Source organism: Sorex araneus, chromosome 2 (genome assembly GCF_027595985.1).
Source record: "Sorex araneus isolate mSorAra2 chromosome 2, mSorAra2.pri, whole genome shotgun sequence".
Classification (NCBI taxonomy): domain Eukaryota; kingdom Metazoa; phylum Chordata; class Mammalia; order Eulipotyphla; family Soricidae; genus Sorex; species Sorex araneus.
In genome coordinates, this window is record NC_073303.1 from 230323282 (window position 1) to 230348515 (window position 25234).

Consider the following 25234-nt stretch of genomic DNA (forward strand, 5'->3'; position numbering starts at 1 on the left):
TGTTCTGCAATGCACATTTTATTTCATATCATTATACAATGTTTCGATATAGTTATAACTCTTAAGAAAATGTTTCTTTACGAATTACATGTAGTGCCTAAATCTTGGACTTTAAACATGGAAAATGAAGGGTGGAGATCTACCTCCAATGCTACCCTACGAGTCGTGAGGAGCAAGTGTGCCAGTGATGAGGAATGGATGTCTAGGAAGAGCAGTGTGGTGTGCAAACCCTTGGCTTTACTGGACTTGGGCATACAGGATCCACAGACTCGTCTTGCACAGAACTCAAAGACAAAATAAATTAGTGTTGGACAGAATTCTAAATTGGACACTATTGAACAAAAAGACCCCAGGGGGACCTTTGGTTGAAGTAGCACCAATCCACACCTGATTGTCTTTCCAATATTCACCTTCTGGCTAGCTATGCTGTTGGCACTTTGCGTGGGACATTTCCTGTGCCAGGGAGGGGTCCATACTGAGCATTCTGCATTGCTACAACTCGCTAGGGATGATGGCAACAGCATTGTCCGTCTGGGAAATGGCACAATGGAATTGTCCTGGGCCTGCCTGTGTGAGAGGTGTTTCCCTTGCCCCTTGGGGAGGCTCTGTGACAGTGGTTAAAAGTAAATAAAAAATGCACTGAAGGGGGTTCATGGTAAGTAGGTGACTCAAAATCAATCAAACAACCAACAATAAAAAAAAAACATCAAACACAACATGAAAGCATGTGGCCGCAGCTAAGGAGGTGTTCACATGTTGTTTAACTCCAGTAAAGTCTGATCCAGCATCTGGTGCATGCTAAGGTTTTCTTCCTTGGCATGGGCCACTTTCTCTGTGGTAGGATTAGAAAATTAGGTCATGAATAGCTGTGCTTTGGACACAATGGCGGTCTGTACATTCAAGCAGCAAACATTAATCACAAACACGGGAGATGATTAGAACATGCTGTAGATGCCGGTCATGTCCCTGAGCCCGTGAAGGGAGAGGGTGCTGTGCCAGAAGGTGGTGGACACAGCAAGGGTTGGAGTGGACAGGGCAGGGGGCTGCTGTCCCCAGAAATCCATCCTGATGACACAATGCAGGGGGCAGGGCTGGGTAAGGATCGAGGCAGGTGCCAGGGACACAGGAGCCCTGAAGCGGGCTCTAAGCAAAGGAGTCAGAAGGGGCAGACACTCCAGTTCCGGGAATCACGCTGTAGCGCATACACAACCTCACCGGAAACAATCAGAAATGATTTAGTCCCGTGCTGGCAGGGGAAGGCAAAGGGGTCACGTTCATGCACACTTCAGCAGGACATTCTCTTACTACTCTCGCAGTATTCTACTATTAGCACGGCATTCTCACAGACTCCAACACAGACTGGGGGAAGAGCATACCTTCCAATCAGGGACTTCGGGCAAAATCGCCTGCTTTCCTGAGCTATTTTGCCCAAGCATAAGTACATTTATTCATTTTTCAAACACTATCAGAAATGATTAGGAATATGTATACACAATAGTTTATTAATATTCTATATAATACATCCTATGTACTCTCTATGAGTATATATATATTTGCAGTTGTACACACATACACCCTTTTACTTTGCCTTGCTAACTTAAAGCCAGACCAGCTCTCAGCAGAAATTAGGAAATCGTTTTGGGTTCCCATTATGTACCAGTTCAAACTCAAATGACGAGGACCTCCTCTTGCAAAGAGGAGAGCTGGAGGGCATGTCCTAAATATCCCCCCAAAACACATTATACCGAAAAAGCTGTTTGAGAATGAAAGAGAACGTGGTCATGCCAGACACGGAGGAGAGAACACAGGCAGTCTGTCCCCCTACGGGCTTCCCCGCCGGTGTTCCTGCAGGAAGCTGCTTTGCTCAACCCTAGTACACGGGAGCCATGGCAGGCTGAGGTGACCTCCCCAGGGGCTCCATTCCCAGAATTCAGCCCAAGTTCTTTCCCACTTAGGTTTAGTCCTCATTCAGGGCCAGCTTTAGTTGGTTAGTGAGGCGGCGGTTTTGCTCAAGTTGCTGGTAGAGTTGATCTGTACAGGTCAGCAAGCAGGTTAGCAGAAGAGAAGAGGCAGAAGGGAGAGAGTTAGGCAGGTGTGACAGGAGGAGCTGACAGTGACAGTCTGGGCAATGGTCCCGGCCCAGCAGCCAACCTTCCCACTTGGCCAACTAGCTGTGCCCAGGGCAGGCTTCCTCATAAACAAGGGCCTCAGGGGTGAGGGGTGGGGGCGGGAGTTCTGCTGGCTCTTGCTAAAGTCACCCTGTGAGCTCAACTGCAGGTGTGGCTCCAGGCACACCTGCAGTTGAACCATTCTGCCCGGATTCAGTGGAGTTCTTACAGGGAAACCTTGACCTGCCCATTCCACCCACTGCCCAGGGCCCTGCTATCCCCCGCCCTCCATCACCACAAAGTGCCTTCTTCCCAAGGACAAAGATCACAACTCCTGATCTCGTTAGTGGTGGTGGTGCTGCGTGGTGTGTGTCCAAGTGGTGGCAGGGATGGAACACAGACCTGGAACCAGACCTGGAACATGTGAAGCCTGTGCTTGGCTGCTTGAGTCACATCCCTGGCCCCTGCAGTAGATTTTTTTGAAATGTAGAACTCTGCCCTTCCCCCATCACCCTTGTAGGTGGCTCTGCTATAGGCTGTTCCCTGCTCCAACCACAGAGCATCAGCACTTCTCGCCACCTCGAACCCATTCATGGTTGGGATGTGGCTCAGTGAAAGAACACACGTCTCACAGTCTCACATGCCTCAGGCCCTGGGCCCGGTCCCTGCACACTCATACACACACACTTTGGGTTTATCTGCTGGCGCTAAGGTTCGGGGGTCAACCCAGCAGTGCCCAAGGCTTACTGCGTTTGGGAATAACTCCTAGTGGGGCAGACCTGGTTTGACCGCACGTGAGACAAGGGCCTATCCGCAGTAGCACCACTCTGGCCTTTGCTGGCTTCTCGAGAGGAATGTGATTCATGTCTGCTGCCAAATGTCTATAAAGTGAACAAAATCTTGTGTCTCTATGTGGAGACGAGGGTGACCAATTTTACATCCTGGAATTTCCTCCAAGGCTTTCAGCCAAAGGGAAGAGTTTGGTGTGTATCTGATGGTCCAGGAAACACTCAACAATGACCAGGATGAGCTGGAGGAGGCCTAAGTGCCTTAAGTGACTGAATGAAGGTGGTAGTCTGGTTCTAGGAGACGCTCACGATCCTACTCTACAAAGGATGCAGTCACTGGCCCAGGGGCTCCAGGAAACAAATCTTTTCTTCCCCAGGCAGAAGAGGATAGCAAGATGCCATGTCGACCATCAGTTCTAATTGGAAACATCTGCTGTCTGGTCTGCTCTGCTCCCTTCTCTAGATCATGTCAAACCCTGGTCAAAAGTGTTTCCTAGTCAGAACTTCACCTCATGGGACCCAGCAGCTACCAGCTTCAACCTGCTTCCTTCCTCCGCCTCCCTGCTCCACAGCTGCATCAAGTATCGCCTGCACCTCTTCATGTCCCCACCCCTGCTGAGTCTGGCCTGTGGCACAGGCAAGAGGCACACACAAACCTGTCACTGTAGTTTCACCATGACGTGGGGGTACGTGGGGAATTATGGGCAGAATGAAAGGGATTGGGCCAAACCCTGAGAACGCACCAAGTCAGTGCACACTCAGCTTCCTCACAGCTCCCTGTCAGACACCCCCACCCACACCCGTCACTCCTGTCCTCAAAGCATGCCTAGGTGGGGGTTGTGAGGGGCGGCCAGACTCAATGATGCTAGCTAACATTTAGGGCCTGCTGCAATACCGTGACTCCCTGGCTCCTGAGTTAAAAGCCTGGGCTCTGGTGATTTCTTGGAGCACCACTTGGGATTGTTCCAGACTTAGTTTCCTAGGGTGAGTTTTCCTGATAGAACTGTATTGTATAGAAAGTGTAAAAGGCTCCGGAAGGATTTGCAAAGAACAGATGTGTATCCAGAATGATCTGAACATCTGCTTAGCAGAGTTTTCAGGCTTGTAATTTTTTTTCTACAGGAGGGGGCAGGGTTTAATCAAATGGGTTCATTTCTGCCGCCTTAGGTTTAAAACAGAGTAAGGCAGGAATCATGGTCAAAGCAGCTCCCCAGGAGCCTTGGAATAAGAAAAGCATAAAGCTAAGTAAAGCATGAAATTATGAAATTCTTTATATGCTCAAAAGAGAAACATTGCCTAGGTCTAAATTTAAGAAGCCTACAATTCCATCAAAAAATACTTTAATCCACTACCCTCTTAAAAAGAGTATTTCTCTTCTGTTTTGGCACCTTTGGAGACTGACTAAAATTTTCATTGTGTCCAAATCTGAGTAACCGTCTACTAAAAACTACACACAAAAAAAAGACATAAATCTCCCACAGTTGAGACACAAGAAATACAGCCAGGATGTTCAGGAAGGATAAATGATAGCAACTAGGAGTCAACACTACACATCATTAAAAAAGTTGTACTATGGTACTGTGTTCTATTTAATCACTGAATAGCTGTTTCTGAAGTGAAAAAAAAGTGAGGCCCACATAAAACAAGAGTCTCCTGCACAACAAACAATGAAGTCAAATGGCTCCATTTTTAAGAAGCCACAACTAAAACAATCAGCTGTTAACACAAAAATGATGTATACACAACAATCAACTCGGACTTGAACATGGTCACTGGGTTCAGAACAAAATGAAAGTGGCTGAGGGTAATGGATGAGCTGGGACTGTTCCTTGTGTGATATAAGGATGTTCAATGGTAACTTCCGCTGACATGGCTGAATTCAAATTCTTTCTCACTCTGCCCAGAACGTGAAGTGTTAGCATTGTGGGCTGGCGAAAGGCCTTTCTCACGAGCTTTCTCTTTAGGTAAGCCACAGGCAGAGCAAAAGATCAATGCGAAGGGCTCGGCCCAACCCTGATAAAACTAGGAGAGAAAAATGATGCTCAAGGTTTTGACCCCAAGCAACATCCCCTTGCAGAGGTTCTCAAGCAGAACACATACAGTGCAATCTGAGCGGGCAAAAGAAAATGCCCAGGCCACACTAAGCTTGGGAACCCAGAACTCTGAGTCGCACTAGAACTGCTTTAGAAACTCTTGCAATCAATGCATGATGTTCAGAATGAAAAAAAAAATAACAAAAAACCAAGCAGCAGCGAAAAATGAACTTTCATATGCAGGAAGCAGATTTGTACTCTGTTGAAACGAAATGACAACAAGAAGTAAAAAGAGTAGCAAACAGAAATAGCTTACACAGTATTTATTTTACACTGAATTAGGAGCTTCTGTACAATAGAGAGCACAGTGTGTGCCTGGCCCTGAGCAGGTAGTATTCGAGAAGAAAAGAGCAGGGCCAGCTGGAGAACAGACAAAACTGCAGAGTACAGAGAGGCAGGATCCAGCTTGACGGAGGGGGTCTTGGGAGGAGTGAAGCAAAGAAACTTATCTGCATGGAGAGAGAAGGAAGGAGAAAGGGGGGGGAGTGGTACAATGAAAAGACAGAAGTGCAGAGGAACAGACGACAGCAGCTGGAGCATAGGGAGAAGCAGACACAAGCGTCTGAGGGTAGCCCCTGCAGTCAGTCTGCCCACCAGAGCCCAGAGTGACCCATGAACAGAAGTTAGAATTTCACAGCACAAGGCAAACCTCTTAGGACATTTAATCACAATCTAACTCTGATGTTAAGTTTTCCCAGAGTTGTTTTAATGCTGCTAGAGCGTCGGCATGTGAAGTCCTTAGAGACAAGTGCCCTGCCCACCCCTCGCTGACACGGAAGACACTAAGGAGCTTCTCTGGGGTCAGGATGGTGTCACATCTCTAAGGTAATGCGGGGATTCATTCTACAGCCCGTTGGGCACTGGCAGCTTCTGCCCCTTTTCGGGGGGGAGGGAGGGTAGGTGGGGTGGAGGGGTGGGGAGTGCCAGGGATGGAGCCTCACACCCATAAGGTGTCCGAGCCACATCCTAGGACTCACACCACACTTCTGCAGCTGCGACTTTTCTGCCTGCTCAAGGTTTACTTCCAGGTGGGCCTGGGGAAGAGCCTCTATGGAATGCGTGTTATATTGTTACAACGAGGAGAGCCCTCCATGGAACATTCTGGATTAGAACTGAGAGGCAGAATCAGCTTCATGTTTAGGCCTGGTTAGTAGCAGCAGGTAGACTGTTGTGTCTGTTCAAGATTCTCCTAAGTACAAGACATTGTAACTCCTGCACTCACAACAGTACAAGCTGGGCCAAGGACACCCAGACTCTGATTGTACAGTCTTTTTCAGTTCTCATTTCTTCAACAGCTTCTAGTGTTTATCCATGGAAGCTGTCCTTTCATCTCCTCTTATGCAAATGCAGGTGAGCAGAGGCTTGGTTACTTATCAACAAACCCCAGTGGGTCTTAAGAATTCCTCAAAGTGAGGGGGAGATTACCTTACACAGCACTATTCTTTTAGTTCTTTTTTGTTTTGTTTTAGGACCACACCAGGTGATGTTCAGGAGTCACTCCTGACTCTGCACTCAGGAATCATTCCTGGTGGTGCTTAGGCACCACATGGAATGCCAGAGATTGAAACCTGGCTAACCATCTGCAAGGCAGAAGCCTTATCAGCTGTACTATCTCTCTGCCCACCTCAGAACCATTCTTTCAGGCTGTATTGGATCAAGGTTGTTTCCCCTCAGATTCTTACAAATTTTAGGGTTCCCTAAATTTAATTTTTTTTAAAGGACCACATTGTATATAATATAGCTGCAAAAACTAGATTGTTGGGGCATCTTTTTTTTGGAGGGGGGAGTGATGTTTCTAGGCAACTGCATGGCCTCCTAAGTTTCACTTGAGTCAGGTTTATTAAAGAACAGTGCTCAAAAGGGCATTCAGATTCTGGCTCATGGCCTGCTGGGAATAAGCACACACAGACAGTGGAATTGATGCACTCTGAAAGCACAAGGTAGAAACAGACTTCACAGAGTGGCCATTATAATGGGAGGGTGTGAACAAACATGGACTACCCTAGAGGATACAAAAGAGGCAACAGAAATGCAGAAAGACGGACTCTGGAGGGAACAGCGGCGAGGCTAGAGGTTACTGCGTGAGCATGAGGCGGGCGCATGAGCAGGCGAGCAGGTGGACATTTACATGGAAGTCATGTCGTTGAGAGCGTGGTCCAGCTCCTCGCTGATGGCTTTGTACTTCAGTTTCTGAGCATACAGCTCGTCTAGGAGCAGGAAGTGGGAGGCAGACAGGCAAGGGCATGGAGAGAGACCAAGAGATGGAGGGTGAATGGGGTGGCGGGCGCCCGGACAGCAGCGAGAGAGGGCAATGCGTGGAGGAGTGGAATCGCAGCAGGTGGCCCGTGCAGGAGGCGTGCGTTTTGTTTTCAAATGAATCGAAACAAAAAGAGACAAAACCCATTAGAAAATAAAACAGGAAGGCCATGAAAACCATAACAAACATGGTGGGACTACAGCGAATGTTATGCCCTAAACAAAACCACACAAGCTGCCTTGTGAACAGGCTATAAACATCTTTTCTTTCACAGAGCTACATTTTAATTACCCAAAAGGAGCCAGCCACCTGTACCTATAAACAGTGGAAACAATATCCAAAGGCAGTGTTTTGGAAGAACACCTGACTCTGACCTATAATCCTTATCTGGCTCCCCCGTCAAGCCCCTGGTACCCCAGTCACACTAGGGACCCCGGGATGTCAGTTTCCTTGTGCCACTTCAATGACCCCTGCCATCTACCAGCCCCAGCTGGCCTTTTACTGGTTGGGAAGCTGGAAAAGCAGGAGACCCACACTTCAGACAGTCTTAGGCTGAGTTACTGGGTCGAATCAGAAGTTACCAAGTGTGGCCGCCCTAGGGCTGAGACCTTGCAACCATCATTCTCTTTAGCTGGCTTGATTTGCCTCTGCACTGCCCTCCAGCCCCTACTTAAGCTCCTTCCATCTTTGACATCTACAGTTAATGCAATTTCCCCGCTCTCCTTTCTCTCCCACAGTTTAGAAGTCTCAGAGACATGGTTTAGGATTTCTGGGAGATCAAATAGGTGTTTTCAAAACCTCATTAGAGGAGGGGGAAAATGTCAAGTATAATCTCAAAATGTCATGCCCTATTAGCCCCTTCCTCCCTCTCAGGATCTAGAACATTTGTCTAGATAATAAAGTAACACAGGGCTGGAGTGGTAGCACAGCAGGTAGGGCGTTTGCCTTACAAGCGGGCGACCCGGGTCCGATTCCCAGTATTCCATATGGTCTCCTGAGCACTGCCAGGAGTAATTCCTGAGTGCAGAGCCAGGAGTAACCCCTAAGCATCGCCAGGTGTGACCCAAAAAGCCAAAAAAAAAAAACCACAAAAACCCAAAAACCAAAAAACCCCAAAACCCAACTCTTGCACTGAATCCACAATTCAATGAAGAGAGGTTTGTCTGAAAACAAGCCTATAGCATTGGGACAATTAGGCGCTATCATCAAGACAGAAATGCTCTGACTGTTTCTCCCAGAAAGAAAAGTAAATCCGCTGCTGAAGACAAAGTCGAGGGCTGGAGGGCAGGAGGCAAATCCTAGTGCTAGCTGACATGAGATGAAGGCCCGCTCGACGGCCAGGAAAAAAGAGCAGGAGCAGAGGGGAATGACTCAGGGCTGCACCCGGTGGGAAGAACCATTGTGCCGGGTCGGCACTCAGTCACAAGGTTGAGATGAGAAACAGACTTAAGATCTTACCTTCCAAGTCATCAATGCTTTTCTCCAATTTAGTTACCGACCGCTCTGCGAACTCAGCCCGAGTCTCAGCCTAGAACGAGTTGATTCATTTCCATCAGCAAGGGAAAGGTCTGGGCTAGAAGCTTTGGGGGAAAACTGGAGGTGGCACACGTGGCATGGCAGTGCCCAGCAAAGGGGCCTGAAATACCTCATCTCAACAGGGAGTCACAGCCACTTCTCACCCTCCTTTGCATACCCCATGACGTGAAGCCCCCTCACTTAGAAACGAAAAGGCCTGAACCAGCAGTCCCAGACAAAAATACTTGTTTAAAATCTACCTGGTGGGGCTGAAAGGGCATTTGCCTTGCATGCATGCACACGGCTAACGGGTTCAATCCCCAGTACCCCATATGGCCCCCTGACCCCCGCCAAGAGTAATTCCTCAGCACAGAGCCAGGAGTAAGCCTTGAAAAACTTCCAGGTATGACCCCAAACCCAAAAATATTAATCCACCAGGCTCTGGCACAAAGCTCAGAACATTACCTCCTTCAGCTTGTCGGAAAGGGCCTTGATCTCTTCCTCGTATTTGTCTTCCTTCTGTGAGTACTGTAATCAGAAAGAACATTCCAGATGTCAGGCTGCACCTCATACTATACTCCTGTCTCGAATAGGATGAGCGCTGGCCAGGCCAGCAGGTGCTGAGGGTCCCTCAGGAGGTAATGGAGACTCAGCTATCAAGTGGCATATGGCAGGCAATACACTCTCTGCTGTCTTGCCTATTGCTTTACATGGGCCAACAACAGATCACTTATTCATCGGCAGTCGGTTTAAACTGTAGAGGGTTTAGGAGACTCAACACAGTCTCTTCTAAAAAGAGGGAAAAAATCTGGCTAAAAGCTCAGTGGTAGAGCAGTTGCCTGGAAAGTGAGGTGCCCTGGAGTGAATTCTACGCGAGCCCCACCCCCACCCCAGCCACCGAATCAACCAAAGGGTGAGGGAGATAGTGCAGTGCCCAGAGGCCCATGCAAGATAAGACCCTACTGGGTGTGGCTCCCCAAAGCCAACGAAAGTGCTTCTGTTGCCCACAACTACCAGGGAAGCACTTAGAAATTACGCCGTTTACTACAACCTCACTGCCAGGGGCTCAGGAGAAACAGTCTCTTCTGCACAGCGTGAGGAGTCCCTGACCCCGCGCCTACCTTCTCGGCTTGAGCCTCCAGGGACTTGAGGTTGTTGGTCACAGTTTTCAATTCTTCTTCAAGCTCGGCACATTTGCTAATGTTTCCAATCAGAGGCAGAAAAAGGGAGGGAGACAAGCCAAAGGAGGAGAGAGAAAAAGGAGAGGGATGGGGAAAAAAATGAGAATCGAGTCCCAGAGCACAAAGGGCCGCCTTAAAGGAGCCAAATCATCAGGGATTGAGATGCTTGAGGTCGCCATGGACACTGCACCCCCCCTTGCTCCTTACAACAGCAGAAAAACGGGGTGACAAAAATCCAAACTCAGGAGTATGATCATTTGGCTTCTTTTTCAGCTGCCATCAAAGAGTGCTTATGAAGGAAAAACAAGGAGTATAAAGGACCCAAAGAAAGCACTAAAGGCAGAGACGTGAGAGAGCAGAGGGTCAGTGAGGGCGTAGTCTTCGCAGCAAACGGACCAGGATGCAGTGGAAGCTGAAAGCCGCCAGGGAGCGTTAACCCTAGAAACCATCCACGAGCCATCAGTACCTTGTCCTCGGCAGCCATTAATGCTTTCAAGGTCTGATCCATTATTCTTAGCTGCTCTTCCAGCTGTCGAACTTGGCTGTTAGTGGACACAGGAAATGCACAAGGCCATTCTCAAAATCAGTGTGCAGGTGAGGCATGCAGAGACCTACGCATTCACACACAGACAACCCCACACAGGCCTCTGTGTGCCAGGCTGGTGGGGCTGGTCCACATCAAATGGGCACATCGGGAGCCTGGAGCAGAGACAGGTGCGTGTGCAGCTGCCAGAGGGTCATGCTGTTTGGTCACGGCTGCAGCCCCCACACGGCCTCCTGGACTCGGCCTGCTTACCCTTCCGAGAGCTCGGCCCGCTCCTCTGCACGCTCCAGGTCACTCTCAATAATGACCAGCTTCCGGGCCACCTGCAGCAGGAGGAGCACAAGATGAGCACACCATGAGGCTTGCACATGTGTGTGTGTGTGTGTGGGGGGGGGGGGGGGTAGCAAACCCTAGTTCCCCGTGCCCAACAAGCAAGTGCCCTTTCCTGCTGACAGCACAGATGCCTCCTTCATTGGAGAGGCGGACAGAGAGCGGGTCGCTGTGCCACCAGATACCCGGGTGCTCAGGTGTGGGTGCAGGCTTGTTTCTGGTCTCCCCAAATCTGTCCATGACACAGCAAAGTGTGGGCAGCGGGAGGCCTGGGGGATCCACAGCCTCGGAGAAGACAGCAGTGCAGCAGGACATGGGGCTGTAGGGGTGAGCACGGCCCTGAACACACGGGGAACAACTCCCAGGAGCCGCATCGGCACAAGCTCTGCATCTAGGCCACCTCTGCGGGGAAGTGGTGCCACAGGGAAAAGCTGCTGCCAAGAGCAAAACAGGAGCCACAGCCAGCTGAGGGAAGGGGCTCCTAGGCATGTGCCTGCAGGACCCAGAAGGCGGCAGCTCGCCACTCCTGCGTGGGTGCACCCCCACTGTCCCACTGCTATGCCAAAAAGGCCAGTGTGTGTAAGGGAAGGGCCAGCTGGTGCTAGGACTCTACCCTCCGGTACTGGCCCCTTCCCCTTTCTCTCCCCCCAGTAGCTGTTCTGCTGCCGGTGACCCATGAGAGGATGGGCAACCCCGTAGACATTCAGGTTTCACTCTACCTTCTGCTGGCCCAGGGTCTCTGTTCTTACCACAGGGCTTTTCCAGGGCTGCCAAAAGGCATTATGAGACTCTGGCAAAATCCAAACCAAACCCACGTTTGGAGGATGAGCATATCCCACATCTCAGAAGCAGCCACGAGTGCCCGGGTGGCAGAGCTCCCTCACCACCGGCACCCCCCAGTGCCAGCCCGGATCTTACCTCCTCATACTTGCGGTCAGCGTCCTCAGCAATATGCTTGGCCTCTTTCAGCTGGATCTCCTGAATTTCCATTTTCTCCTCATCTTTTTGGGCTCGGCTTTCAATGACTTTCATGCCTCTGGAAAGCAACAGTGGGAGATCCCAGAGTGAGGCTGAGAGGTGGTCCCTGCGGAGCTGCTGGTGGAGAGCAGAGCCCCTCCAAGCCCCTCCATCACAGGGCAGAGGCAGAGACACAGCCTCTGGGAAGCTGAGTGAACTCGTGCAACTCCTCCCAGAGGCTCACGGGAAGGGACAGGGCACAGGTCAGGAGACCTGTGGCTGTATGTATGCAGTGATAGGGTCTCATCCCTTTCCTGATGGGAAGTTCCATTGTGAAAAAGGATCAACATGAGTACAAAAGCACACGAACTCTCATGCACCTCTCCTCTCCCCTGCAGAGAAGGCAGCCACACACCAACACCAGCCTGAATCTTCTCCACCTGCTGGCACTGGACCACAGTACCGTGAAAAAGCTCATGTGGCAGAGAAGAAACTGTGTTTGCCTTTAAGAAAACTCTTCCATGGCACATGTGCCAGTGGCCGGGCTGACAATTTCTTCTGTGTGGTCAATGCAGAGGCCGATGGTATGGTGCTATGCTTTGAAAAACATTAAAGTACAAGACTCACGGATTAACAAGGCACATTAAAATGGGATGTACGATTTGAGTGGTGTGATCAACATGCCATTGATTATCTTAAGTTCCACAGTATTTTTTTTAGGGGGACTGAGTTCTAGTCTTGGGTTGGCCGTCAAGTCTCTGAGACTCTGGGAAGGCCAATGTCTGCCTCCGCAACTATGAAACCAGGGGACTGGAGCAAACCATCTCCAAATTTCCTATGATTCCATTGTCTAACATTAGCAAGGCTACTTTTTAGATTCACTAACAAGTGTATTTCAGGAAGAAGTCAGCCACAAAGCCACCGGAACTTGTGGACTGGAGGTGATGAGTCATCATGCAAAATACCAAATCCGTTGGATAGAAGTGAAATGATAAGCAGCCAGCAGGGAATAAATAATGAGATGGAAACACAGGCTCAAAAGCCTCCTTAAGCCTCCCTAGGGAGGCAGGGAGCAGCGCCTCACTTCAAAGCAGGGACACGGGCAGATGGCTGCTCACATTCACCTGTCAGGCCTTTGTACGGGGCCTCTTAGCAAATATGCAAGCACTGGTTGGAGCAGCTGAGAAGAGGGATGCAGCCGAGCTGCTCTCTGAGCCAGAGAGCCGCAGAGTGGAACCCTGGAGTGACTGGCCAGGCAGTCAGGCCAGGGCTGGAGAGCGCGCAGAGGGCATGCCTATCCTGTTTCTGCCAGAGCACGGGAGGGGGGCGGCACATGGCCATTTCTGTTATAGCTCTGCCTTTTCTCCTACCTACTGCTGGGCCCTGAGTTCCCACGGTTTGGACACTGACAGTCTCTTCTCTGAGGATGGGCCCACCCAGCAGTGCTCCAGGGCCAGTCCTGGTGATAACCTGGCTCAGCAGGCCTGATGGTGCAATGCGAAGGCCCAGCCAGATGACATCCGGTGGTCCTCAGTAGAACATGCAGTGCCCAGTATCAAGCTTGGAGCCTAGCACTGACAAGTTACATGCACAGTCCTTCAGGCTCTCTCCCCAAGGACCCCCAACCACAAGTCCTAAACCTGAAAACAATTCTGATGGGGCTGGGAATCAAACCTAGGGTCTCACACATGCAAAGTACATTACTACCGAGCCACATCAACAGTAGACTTTTTGCTATAGTTCAAAGGCTCAGGGCAACTTAAAAATAAAGCTTCCTTCAAAAACAAACCAAACCAAGAGCACGTCTGGATCCCTCACGGTGCCGGCGCCCCATGAGGAAAGGAGTACGTTCTTCACTGTAGCATGGGGTTTGAGACAGCTATGCACGCAGCCCACAGACGTTAGCGACCAACTCTGAGTCCTGCCTGGTGCCTGCTGAGGAAGCACCCCAGAGCAGGGTCAAAGTGCTGACTCTCTGTGGGCCTCCGATCCTCTAGAGGAAAGGCCTGTGCCAGCGGGTGGCTGTGGGTTGGGCCCTCACCTCTCGCTCTCATCTGCGGCCTTCTCAGCCTCCTCGAGCTTCTGCAGGGCAGTGGCCAGGCGCTCCTGGGCACGATCCAGCTCTTCCTCAACCAGCTGGATGCGTCTGTTCAGGGAGGCCACATCAGCTTCCGCCTGGGAGGGAGAGAGGACGGCAGGGTCGGAGGGAGGCCCCAGCCTGGTGGTGAGCTGCTGCCCAAGCCCAGGTCCACTGAGGGGTCCTCAGACACAGGGGCCCGTCCCTCGGACTGGAAGCCCCACCAGCAGACACCCCATTCCCGGCTCTCCCCTCTGCATATCTTCATGCTCTCCTGTGCCACCATGCTCAGTGGCAGCTGCACTAGACCCTTTGGCTGTGTGGCACACGGAGGGGGGGGGGCTCCTAGCGGAACTGACATATATTAGACTTTAGTAGTTCTGGAATATGCAACAGAGGCATTCCTACCAGCTTCCAGTAACTGTCCCTGCCCTTTTAGAGTATCTGATCCTGTGGAACAAGATCAAGACCAGTTTCCCAGATGCTTCTGACAGGAGTCCATTGGAATGTCTGCAAAGTCAAGGTTACTACAAGAAATGTTTCAAATTCCTTAGGAAGCAGCAGAGAGGCAGTGCTTATTTAATGTCTGTCTCTGAAATACAATGTTTCTTTCTTGGGACCACATTGATTACCCACTGTTACCTATTAGCCCTGAGCCTGCTAGGATGGGCGGTTAGTCACATACCTGCTGGGTGAATGTTTAAATACTACGCATGGAACTGAACTACAGAATTTATTTTAACCACTTCCACCACCCCCATTAATTTTTTTTTCTTTTTTTGCTGTTTGGTGATGCTCAGGGACTAGTTCTGGCGGTGCTCCAGGGGACCACATGGGACGCTGGGGACTGAACATGGATTGGTGGCACGCAAGGTAAGCACCCTACCCACCATACTATCTCTTTGGCCCTGAAAGATCGAATTTATTGACCCAGTATTACTTCCTCCTCCTCGATGCTTTTGTGGGTGCTGGAGATGCTCAATTCTCGGAACCTATGCTAATTCTCTACCTGCCTACTATCTTACTTACCTTTAAGCTCCATTTGTGCGTTTGGGTGTGCAGAGGTCCTTGCAGAATATGATAGCAATTAGTGTCTACGGAAAAAAATGAGCAGAACTACCCAACTGAATCAGTCCCTTTCTTAGCTTATGGATCCACGGTATATTCTAAGCGCAGAGGTGCAGTGATAGCTCTGAGCCAACAGAACATGAAAACAGTCAGCTCTAGTATGATTTTCACGCCAAGTTTTGTCTGGGAAAGAGGTGATGAGGACATCTCCAACCATAATGAAGGACTCTAAAATTCATTCACGGATACTTTTATCTTGGCAAAAATTAACTATATAATAATAATTTGGGGGCAAAGGCAGGAGGCAGGGGAAAAGGCAAAAGGACTCTAGAAGGGCAGCAGGAATTAACACCAGCTCACAAAGTCCACTGATCACGGTGCCCGGATAGTCACAGGTCAGGCACCGACAGCAAGCAACTGTTGGGGGGCTCTCGAAGAGGAGGCGCCCAGAATTAGGGATTATACGTTTGTTGTTGTTACTCTGGGCCATATCTAGCAGTATTCAGAGATTAGTCCTGGCTCTATGCCAAAGGCTCACACCTGGTGGACCTCAGGATTGAACCCAGGTCAACTACATGCAAGGCAAGTGTCCTATCCTCTCACTGTTTCTCCAGTCAAGGGATTATGTATTTAAGTGCACAGAAATGTTTTTCTCATCTGTAGTCCTTTTGTTTTCTTAATGAGAAGGAGGTGTCCATTAAAGGTATACTTTTCTGTATTTTCTAATTCCAGTAAAATCCTCCTTAGAATGAGAGGGAAAATGAGCAAGCAAAAAAGAGCAAACAGCCCCTTAAAATTCCAGCACCAGGGCTGGAGTGATAGCACAGTGGGTAGGGCATTTGCCTCGCACGCAGTCAACCCAGGTTCGATTCCCAGCATCCCATATGGTCCTCTGAGCACTGCCAGGAGTAATTCCTGAGTGCAGAATCAGGAGTAACCCCTGTGCGTCACCGGATTCAGCAGTCCTACCCCACCCTGACTGATTTTCCTCACTATGATTATTATTCTTAACCTGAAAGCAAATATCCTTGTTACAGGCCACAGAAACGTCAACAACAGTCTCAAAACATGTTCTGGAGCCACCACCTTCACATTTCCTGTTCTGTTTCACTCAGGGCCTGCCCTGGGGAGGCTCTAATCTTCCTGAACCTGCAGGCTAGGGCTGCGGATGCTTCAGCGGAAGAGCGAGCCCCCCTTCCAGGGCCACACATTCATGTTGGTTTGACTTTCATCCCCAGACCCGTGAGGGACCTGCCATGTCCACCTCCCCTTCACTGCAAAGCTGGGTCCTGACCCGTGTCACTGCTGCAGGCCCTCTGACCACAGGCAATGATGGGCCAGTGCAGACCTGTGTCTTGGGTCCACAGGGGCCCCCAAATGGGGTCTCCAGTGTTGACCAGAAGGGCTCCTGGGTACTGTCACAACTAGTTAGCTGTGGACATTGACTGAGAATAAAATTCCAGGCGCCATCCTTAGAGACTGTCTGCGAAACCCTTCAGCAGCAGATCCCAACCTCCCTCCAGAGAGAGCGGGGCCAGGCCTGTGGGAATTCGCTTCCTTAGAGGCACAGGGTGTGGACCAGGTCTTTCACCCAGGCTGCGGGGCGGCTCAGGCCAGTCTTGTCCAGAGCCTGCCTGCCTGTGCACTCCCAGGCTTTCCTCTCCCTGGGGATCCATTGTGCTCACCAAGCAGGGGCAGAGCCCAAGCACAACTAGAATCATGTTTTGAACATCATGCACTCACTGCCCCCCAGAATTCATTCTGAAATATGGCCCGGCTTCCCTGAGGAGCACTGACGGGAACAAACACATCTCATGAGGACAGCGTGTTCATCTTAACACGGAAGCCATGCGCCGCCCAAGACGCTTCAGAACAGCAGCAGCTCAGAGGCCGGGGGCTGAGAGCACCCTGCGAGTGGTTCCTGGGGGGAACACCTGTGTCTGTGGGAAAAGCGCCCCGGAAAACCTGGAGCACCCAGACACTTCTGACCATCTGAGTGCAAGTCTGTCCCACTCTCTAGAATTCAGACACATATGGCCAGAAATGAAGGGCATCTCTCCCCCACTCTATCTCCCGCCCTCCCTCTCTCTCCTGCTACATGTCCTTCAAGTCCTGACACTGATTGGGATGTTTCCTGAGCTTCTTGTTGCAGCACTACCTTGTGAACTACACAGAAGAGGAGCTGCCACCGCAGCCCCAGGACCAGATGCTGCTGAAAAGGCAGCTCTGAATCCGGAAGGCCTGGAAGAGTCCAGCCTGGGAGAGGCATATGCCCTCCTGGCATGGAAGCTGTGTTCTGCAGATGGACTGGCCGAGACTCTGCGAAAAATGGCCCAGGCCAGGATGCTGCAGGATCCTGTTAATTTCCGAAGTGCTGGGAGAAGAGCTACCCAGCCTTCAGCGGGGTCCTGCAACCCCCACTGCTTACGTCCATGGGGGCTCTGTGCTCCCAAGGGCCCTGCCGCATGCCCTCCACCAGGTGCTAGGGACCTACAGGGAATAAACAGGGCAGGTGACCTATCTGTCACTGACCCACAAGGCCTGGTGCAGAAAGCAAGAACAAAGTATCCCACCAAACCACATTTCAAAGAAAACTCAAGACAAGGTCCAGCTGTTCATGAACTCCAGATGTTTGCAGCCATGTAACAAGGAAAGCAAAACTGCAAAGTGGTATTGGCGTGGACTTAAATAACTATCCCAGTTGGGCAATTAAGAAAAACTAGTGGAAGACTAAGAATACAGCTTAGGAATGAATTGTCTACACTTTTCACAGCCTTAGTGAACAGGCAAGACCGAAAGTCAGGCTTTTTGTTTCCCAGCAAACTATAGTGGTACATGATGATTTAACAAGCTGCTATGTAAGGCCCAGTGACTGCAGCCAAGTCAAACTTCCGCTCTTACATGGCAAGAAAGGGAGGAGGAAAAAACCCACCGAAGGCATGAAGGGCCACTTTCAGGGATAGCAGATGAACACAACCTCCTTGATCTGCGCCAGGGCCTAGTAGTGACCGAGGCATGTTTGTGTGATAAGGGAGAATGGACAGAGGCAGGGCTCTGAGGGCTTTGTCTGAGAAATCAGAAATGGAGAGTGTAGAACCCAGCGGCTGCCACTCCTGAGTGCCAACGTGGGCACAAAGTGCTCTATCCCTCCCCAGGACTCAGAAACCGTCACAGGCTTTCAAAGGGGGCAAGGGCCGGGAGTTTCTTGAACCTGGTGATTGATTTTTTCCATGATTTAACAAACATGCCAGCCACGAACTCTGGGCCACATTTTTTTCTTCCCTTCTCTGCTGGTTCTGCCCAGAAAGGTGGAAGGCTGGCTCCTCCTTGCTTCCTTTCCCCCTCTGATCACGACCAAGAACACAGGCCCGGTGGGTCCCGAGACACACACCAGCCGTTTCATGGAGAGAAGCAACCCCACTCCTACTGCTGAAGAGCCCCCATGCCCCGGGCAAGTTAGAGCAAAGGGGCAGTCTTGTTCCAAGGGGAGTGCCGGTTTATCAGCCCGTGAACCCCAGCCTCTCCTAACTCTGGAACCTGAACTTGGGGGGAACGCTTCAAGCCTCTTTTCTCTGCCACAGCTCAGAAAAACAGGCCACTGGCTTAACTCCCATCTCTCTTGACCCGACAGCCACCAAGAAGCTGCTTCAGGGCTTGGGGGTAGGCGGCGAGGATAAGGAGGAAGAGGGCTGGAGGGCACGGCGGGAACCCCACACATGGGCTTTGACTGCCTGAGAATTCCATGGGAGTGGCCGGGGGTACTGCCAGGTTAAGACCCATTAGAAATTAAATTCACATTCCAGCTTCACAAGTGGGAATGACTCGAGAGTTCTGACCGGGACCACAAATTGCTGTTTTAGAAGGTTCTGTGTGCATCCAGTCAGCCAGACAAACTGTCCTCAAAAATGACTTTAAAAGACTTTGATTTACTTATTTTTTTTACTTATATTTGGGCCACACCTGGCTTTCTTGGGGCTCAAGGCCAGGGACAAAGCCACAGCAGACAAAGCTTCCATTCCCTGCTCTCTGCACTAACCCCCCTCACCACACCCGTCCCCAAAGTTGAAATTATTTAAGCTACCTCTAATATAAGGCTTTGAAAAGAATGAAAGCATTGTCTTCAGTTAGCTGCCAAGAAGCTATTTTTTTTAAACCACCCAACTCTGCAAAGGAGGAGGTGAGCAAGGAGGCAACACAGCCCTGGGGAAGGGAACCTTCCTCCTCCGGCTTCCATCGCTCACTGCCACAGGCAGCAGCAAGGAAAACTATCCACACAGCCCTGTCTAGCAGGGAGTTTGTCCTGAGTGCCAGCCAACCACTAATACCACTTCAACCCACCCAACATTCCTTCCAGCCTGCCCACACCCTCCCTCAAGTCCCCCAGAGAAAACAATAGCGACTTAGATGTATTTAAACAAAGTGTTTTAGGCTGAAGCAAAGTGGGCTCCACTTTCAAAACCCTTTCATAGGGGGCTGAACTGAAGGTGCACAGTGTGGTTTCAAGTCCACAGACACGCAGAAGCCGGAAGTAATTCCCTTTCACAAACTCACTCTGCTCCCCCTGGCCTAGGGAGTGCAGGATCAGCAGCCCCCTGCTGCTGGATGCCTGGATGGGAGTCCTGACATTCTGGGTCCAGACCTCGGAGGTCTCCATATCCTATGCCCTCTCATGGAACACAAGGGGCAGAAAGGGGGCAGAGCTCGCCTATCACCCTCGCAAATTCAGTGGAACTTTTGCTGACTTGGCTCTAAAGAAAATGAGGATTTTTCTTGGGGGCAGGAGGGGGGGCTACGGATTTACTGGTTTCTGTTTAAATTTTATACGAAATGTCCGAGATCTAGGTCCTTTTAGGAGGCTGGAGAGAGGTCAATGGGTAAGGTAGCATGTGGTTGATCTAGGTTCCATCCCTTCACCACGGAGGATCCCTGAGCATGCTGGGGTGTGGCCCAACCCCAGCATTCTATATTAAAAATAAAAGGAAGCCCCGTTTGCTTCTGTCTTAAGCAAAACGGGTCCTTGTGCTTTCTGCAGCCATTCTAGACCTGAAGCAAAGCGCATCCGCCCAGCCCTGGCTCCCCCGGCACTAGACATTTCACAGACACCTGGCGTTCACCTGCCATGAAGCCTCCTGGCGTCGCTCTGACCCAAGCCCCCCCCCCACGCCCTGCACCCCCGACCTGCAGAGAGCAGGGCGGCATGGAGGGCGCCCCGACCCCCGGGCGGTGACAAAGGCGCGGCTCTGCGAGCGCTTGGGGGTGGGGGAGGCCGAGGAGCAGCTCCGAGCCCCGCGGCCCCCCGAGCTTTAGACGCGACCTGCGGGGTCCCTCCACGCAGCACGGCCTCCGCGGGAGGAAAGGGACGGCTGGGACGGAGCGCCCGCGGGGACTGCGGCTTCCGGAACCTTCTCCGCACCCCTCCCCCCCCCCTCGCTCTCCGGCGGGAGCGGAAAAGCGTAGCCCAGGTGCGCGTGGTGCGGCCCGGCCGGGCGCCCTTACGGTCTCGCGCAGCTTCCTCTCCAGGTCCAGCTCGCGCTGCAGGCCGCCTGCGAGCTCCTCGGCCGAGTCCGCCTGCTCCTGCAGGCTGCGGATCTTTCTCCGCACCGCCTCCAGCGAGCTGCTCCCCGCCATCGCGCGGGCGCCGCAGCGGCTGCGCCCCAGAGCGCCCGACCACGGAGGCGGCCTGGGGCGGGGCGCGCATGCTCCCTCGCCGCCACGGGGACCTGGCCGGCGGGCGCCACCTGTCGGCCGCCGAGGCGCTGCAACCGGGTCCCGCGCCCTCGGCCAGGCAGAGCCCGACTGGAAGGCAGCGGCCCCACGTGGCGGCCCCTAGCTGTAAAGACCCGCGCAACGCAGGATCCTAGCCACAAGAGCTGTGCTCCGCGTCCCAGAACCACCGATGCTCCACGACCTGCACGGGACAACGCCCTCTTGGCTGTGACGCTAGCGAATAACTTGGCCAAGCTGCGACTGCAGGACTGGGGTTCATCGGGCCGCGGCGCAGGCTTCGCACGCTGGAGCCCTTCGTTCGCTCCTCTTTCCTTGGGGTGTGCTACGCACCCCAGTGTGGCCCTGCTCCTAGCTGGGGTGATGTCTCCTCCGCTTAGAGCTCTCAACTACTACGAAGACAGAGATGCATGAGCAGGCGGCATGGAGGGTCAGGAGGGTCTGCCCAGGTCTTCGCCTTCCATGCCTTTCCAGTCATGGTCTGTCCTGGTTCCAGGCCATCTGCGCTGCCAGAACCACAGAACCTGGACTGCTTGTGAACCCACAGCCAGAGAGGCACAAATGAGCCCTGAAAGCAGCCAGAGGAGACACGGGTTTTTTTCCCCACTTTCTTCCTTTGCCTCTCCCAGAGGAATCCCGCTAGGCCAGTTCGTGGGAATAACGAAGAAAAATACACCTCCCCATCCCCCTTCAACAACAGGCCTAACAGCACCATCCACTCTTTCTCACTCATATTCTGGTTGGTGCCTTGGGGCGCAGGCGCTCCTGTGCCGGCACCGTGCCCTCCCATCCTGCAGGTGGAGCCTCTTGCTTTGCTTCTCACTGAGTCTTGCAGGGGGTTCAGATCAGACACCTGGGAAAGTGCTTTTCAGGTGAGTTTATTTACCTGCGGACATCATTACAGCTTAGGACAGCTGATCTCAGTTTTGCTTGTACATTAGAATTGTTCATTCAAAAAACTGCCAAGTTCTGAACTCGACTCTCTGGTTTCTGATTTTCTTTTTCAGGGGTGCAGGCCCAATCAGAAGCTTTTTTTGATCTGTTTTGGGGAGGATCCCTCGTGCGATGCTCAAGGCCTACTTCTGGCTCTGCACTCAGGAATTACTCCTATGCTCCAGAGACCATAGAGGATACCTGGGAGACCGAACCCAGGAGTGTCTTCAAGTGCCCTTGTGGTTTGGTTTAATAGAGCTGAGGTCTCTATTAAACCAAAGGAGAACACCTTAGACCAAGCGGCTGTCCGGAAGGTAGGCCTGGGGGTCTAGAGATGACCCTCCTAGAAACAGTAGCTACAGCAGGGGCCAGGACATAGAAAGCTGAGTTCTTGGACCCCTTGAGCCTGAAATAACAAAACTTCCAAACAAAACCATCAGGATGCTCCCTCATCTGTAACCACCTTTTAAGTCAGGAAGAAGCCACTTTGGGATTAGTATTTGTAAAATATGTTGGAAAATCAGCTGAGAAACATTTTTAGCAGGAAAATGCAAAAAATATTCAACTCCAGTGGATTACGCCACTGATATACACTAATCCCTAACTTAAGTAACTTGTAACTGTATTCCACCTCCCTCCATCTCCCCCTTCCTCTAGTGGCAGCTGTCTCTTTCTCCTCAAGTCTAGACTATTTTTACTAGGTAGGAGTCCCTCTAAATATAGCGGGATTCACACACTTCTTCAGCATTCCCATAAATTCCCAACAATTTACTGTGTCTTAAAGGGGAAGATGATGGATGCACTTCCTCATACTTCCCATCCCCCCAATAAAGAAAAGTATATTTAGAGTTGGTTTTTTAGTGGGGGGAAGAAAGAACGCAGCAAACAGTTTCATAAAGTCCCCTCCCCTTCTGCCGTCTTTAAAGATCCTCTTTTTCCTTTTTCCTGCCTGCCCCACCTCATTCCAACACTCCCTCAAACAAGACTTTTCAATAAAGACAGGATAGCACTACATAGTTACAATAATTATATCAGCCCCCCCCCCTAAAATTGTAGTAGCAATTTTCTCTTGCCTTTAGTCTTACTGGGCTATTTTCAAATTCTCTACATTCTTTTCCTTATAAGGACTATCTCCCCTTGATCTATCAGCGGCTCTTTTGAAAAGACTAAAAGTGCCCTGTTGGAGAATTCAGGGGTGAAAGACATCCTCTGGTTAGCCATATATGGGGCAGACATCTGATCTACATAATACAAAACAGGCCCAGAGTTCTATGTTGTTTCTGAACTTTTTATGAAGCTGGGTAGTTCATAACTTAAGTGTTTTAACTAAATCAGTGGTTCTCTGAAACCCTTTTCTGGGAATCTTGATTTTCACATAAAACTTCTTTTTTTCAAGAGTCTCAACTCCAATGTCTGAGTTTCTAATTTCTGAAGCCGATTTTGAAACTACAAGTCTCTGCTGCCATAAACACACCTGTACCCATTTTTAAGAACAAGGATCCCTCAGCAATGGACATTTTACTCTGAGAAAAAAATTCCTGTTTGCGCTTGGTGGTTTTAACTTGTGGACATAACATTCCCCATGCTCATACATTCTTGGATTGTTACCAAGTTCCTAAGGAATTTCTCCCTAATTGGGGCCTCTAGGCTTCATTAGCTTCTAGAACAGAATTCCTTGGTGTGAAGAGAAGTTGATTCTTTGGAAAATCGGAATGCCTGGCTTGACTTGAGGCAACGGACAAAGTGCTGGGAGCAGTTTCTGGGTTTCTGGCGAGTGGCTCACCCCCCTAAACTCTGAGGTGTCTGTCAAAGGCTGACAGATGGGGGCGGGGTGAACAGGAGAAGCCTGGGCTGAGCTTGGGCTACCATATAAAGCCCTGAGCTATATATAACACCCGCGCCTTCTCTGGATCTGTGCCCCACCACAGAACCAGGCCAGGGTCATCTTCAGACCCAACTTCAGGGCTGTGTTAAGATCTCCAAACAGAGAAGGGGGCTTCAAGGCTCCAGCACCCCAGCACCAACTCTGCTTTCTAAGTCAAAACAGTTCCTGAACATTCCTTCCACTGAGAAGCCAGGCTGGAGGGAAACCATACATGCCACTTGTCTGGGTGGACCAGGGCAGAGAGGGGAGACTCAGGGGACAGTCTTTTGGCGATAGAACCTCAGGGCTTATTGCCAGAGTCCCGTTTCCACTGCTCTGTTCTTCCAATATGTGGCCCGACCCACTCCACCCTCAGGGGTGTGGGGAAAGGAAGAGAAGAACAGAGAAGAGGGCATGAAACATAAATGAACGTGCGCGGCAGCTGTGCAGCAGTGCTGGGGCCATGGCGGGAGGCCGTGTGCCAGAAGGCAGTGACCCTGCTCTGCACGCCGAGGGGGCTGTGTGTGCTCACTTACGTCGGTCGCCTTTTTCTCCGCCAGCTCCAGCTTCTCCTGGGCATCTTTGAGAGCCTCAGAGTATTTGTCCAGCTCATCTTCAGTGCCCTTGAGTTTCTTTTGCAGTGACACCAGCTCGTCTTCCAGCTGGGAGTTGGCCGTGGTGGGGGATGGGGAGGGGGTGCAGCAGGCAGCGTGACCCCGCAGCGGGGGGGTGTGGGGTGCGCAGCGTCAGAAGGACAGGGACAGAGGGGAGGGAGAGAGAGAGACAGAGAGAGAGAGAGAGAGAAAGAGAGAGAGAGAGAGAAGGACAGGGAGGGAGAGAAGAGAGACAGATTAGCACTCGTGCGCCGGCCGCCGGTACCTTGGCGGCGGTCTCGTCGGCGGCCAGGAGGCTGTCCTCGGCCCGGTGCAGCTCCTCCAGCACCCGGTCCCGCTCATCTTCCGACGCCCGCAGCAGCTTCTCCTTGGCCACGATGTCATCTTCCAGCTGCGGCGCGCGGGCGGCGCGCACCGGGGGTCAGACACACACACGACACGGGCGCGGGTTGGCGGGGTCCCTCGTCCCGGGCGCTGACGCCGCCGCGTACCCCGCCCCGCACCCCATCTCCCGGGCGTGGGGACGGAGGGACTAGCTCCGCTCGCCTCGGCCCTAGGGGCCCGGGCCCCGCGCCCCACGGGTTCCCCCTGTGCACGAAGTCCGAAAGAATTGGCAGCGCTTTCTTGGCTGGCTCCCCGCAAACCCTTTGCCCGGCCCCGCCGCGCTGCTGCCCGCGTCCCCTATCGATCCCGGGAATCGCTCGTCTCGGGTAGGGGAATGGCGCGCCCTGGAGCGAGGCGGGCAGAAAAGTTAAGAGCAAGTCTCGGGCCGGCCGTTCCGGCGCTTCCCAGACTCGGCGGCCCTGGGTGCGGGCGGAGCGCGCACGGGTCTGTGTATGCCTGTGTGTCCGTGCATCTCCGTGTGCACGTCTGCGTGTGCGCCTGCAAGTGAGTTTTGTGTATGTGTGTGTCCCCCAGATTTCGGGAGGGCCTGGGAAAAATTCCAAGGGCAGAGCCGGGGAGGGCGCAGACCTGTTTGCTTCGGTCCTCGGCCGCCTTTTTGTCGGCCTCGGCCTGCTCGGCTCGGTCCAAGGCGTTCTCCTTGTCGAGCTTCAGCATCTGCATCTTCTTCTTGATGGCGTCCATGGCTGCGGCGGCGGCGGGGGCCCGGGCGGGCGCGGATCGGGCACGGGAGAGGAGCGCGGCTGGGCGGCGGGGCCGGAGTGCGAGCGCCGGGCCGC

The 25234-nt window shown here is 51.9% G+C and overlaps 1 protein-coding gene across 22 annotated transcripts; it reads right to left on the reverse strand.

The window, feature by feature from the left end:
• Positions 1–25234, reverse strand: TPM1 (tropomyosin 1). 22 transcript variants are annotated; one of them, XM_004616685.2, is made up of 10 exons: positions 25026–25229; positions 24319–24444; positions 23976–24101; positions 13815–13948; positions 11735–11852; positions 10739–10809; positions 9883–9958; positions 9227–9289; positions 8705–8774; positions 1–832 (listed from the first exon to the last, which is right to left on the reverse strand). In XM_004616685.2, the coding sequence occupies exons 1-10, from the start codon at positions 25137–25139 to the stop codon at positions 750–752; spliced, it is 981 nt and encodes a 326-aa protein (XP_004616742.1). In that variant the 5' UTR covers positions 25140–25229; the 3' UTR covers positions 1–749. The 22 variants fall into 22 exon arrangements, with proteins under 22 accessions (XP_004616742.1, XP_004616745.1, XP_004616751.1 ...); XM_004616692.2 differs by lacking the exons at positions 1–832; positions 24319–24444 and adding exons at positions 5238–5438; positions 7118–7196 and having other exon boundaries at positions 25026–25228; XM_055124892.1 differs by lacking the exons at positions 1–832; positions 9883–9958 and adding exons at positions 7114–7196; positions 10409–10484 and having other exon boundaries at positions 25026–25234.

Bases quoted from the DNA above. Each gene is read 5' to 3' on its own strand.
- TPM1 (XM_004616685.2), bottom strand. From the start codon at position 25,139: ATGGACGCCATCAAGAAGAAGATGCAGATGCTGAAGCTCGACAAGGAG. The intron at 13,949-23,975 runs GTAAGTGAGCAC...TCTCCCTCCCAG, and splicing joins CGGAGAAAAAGGCGACCGAC to GCGGAAGCTGATGTGGCCTC. The intron at 10,810-11,734 runs GTAAGATCCGGG...CTCCTGCTGCAG, and splicing joins CTGACCGCAAGTATGAGGAG to GTGGCCCGGAAGCTGGTCAT.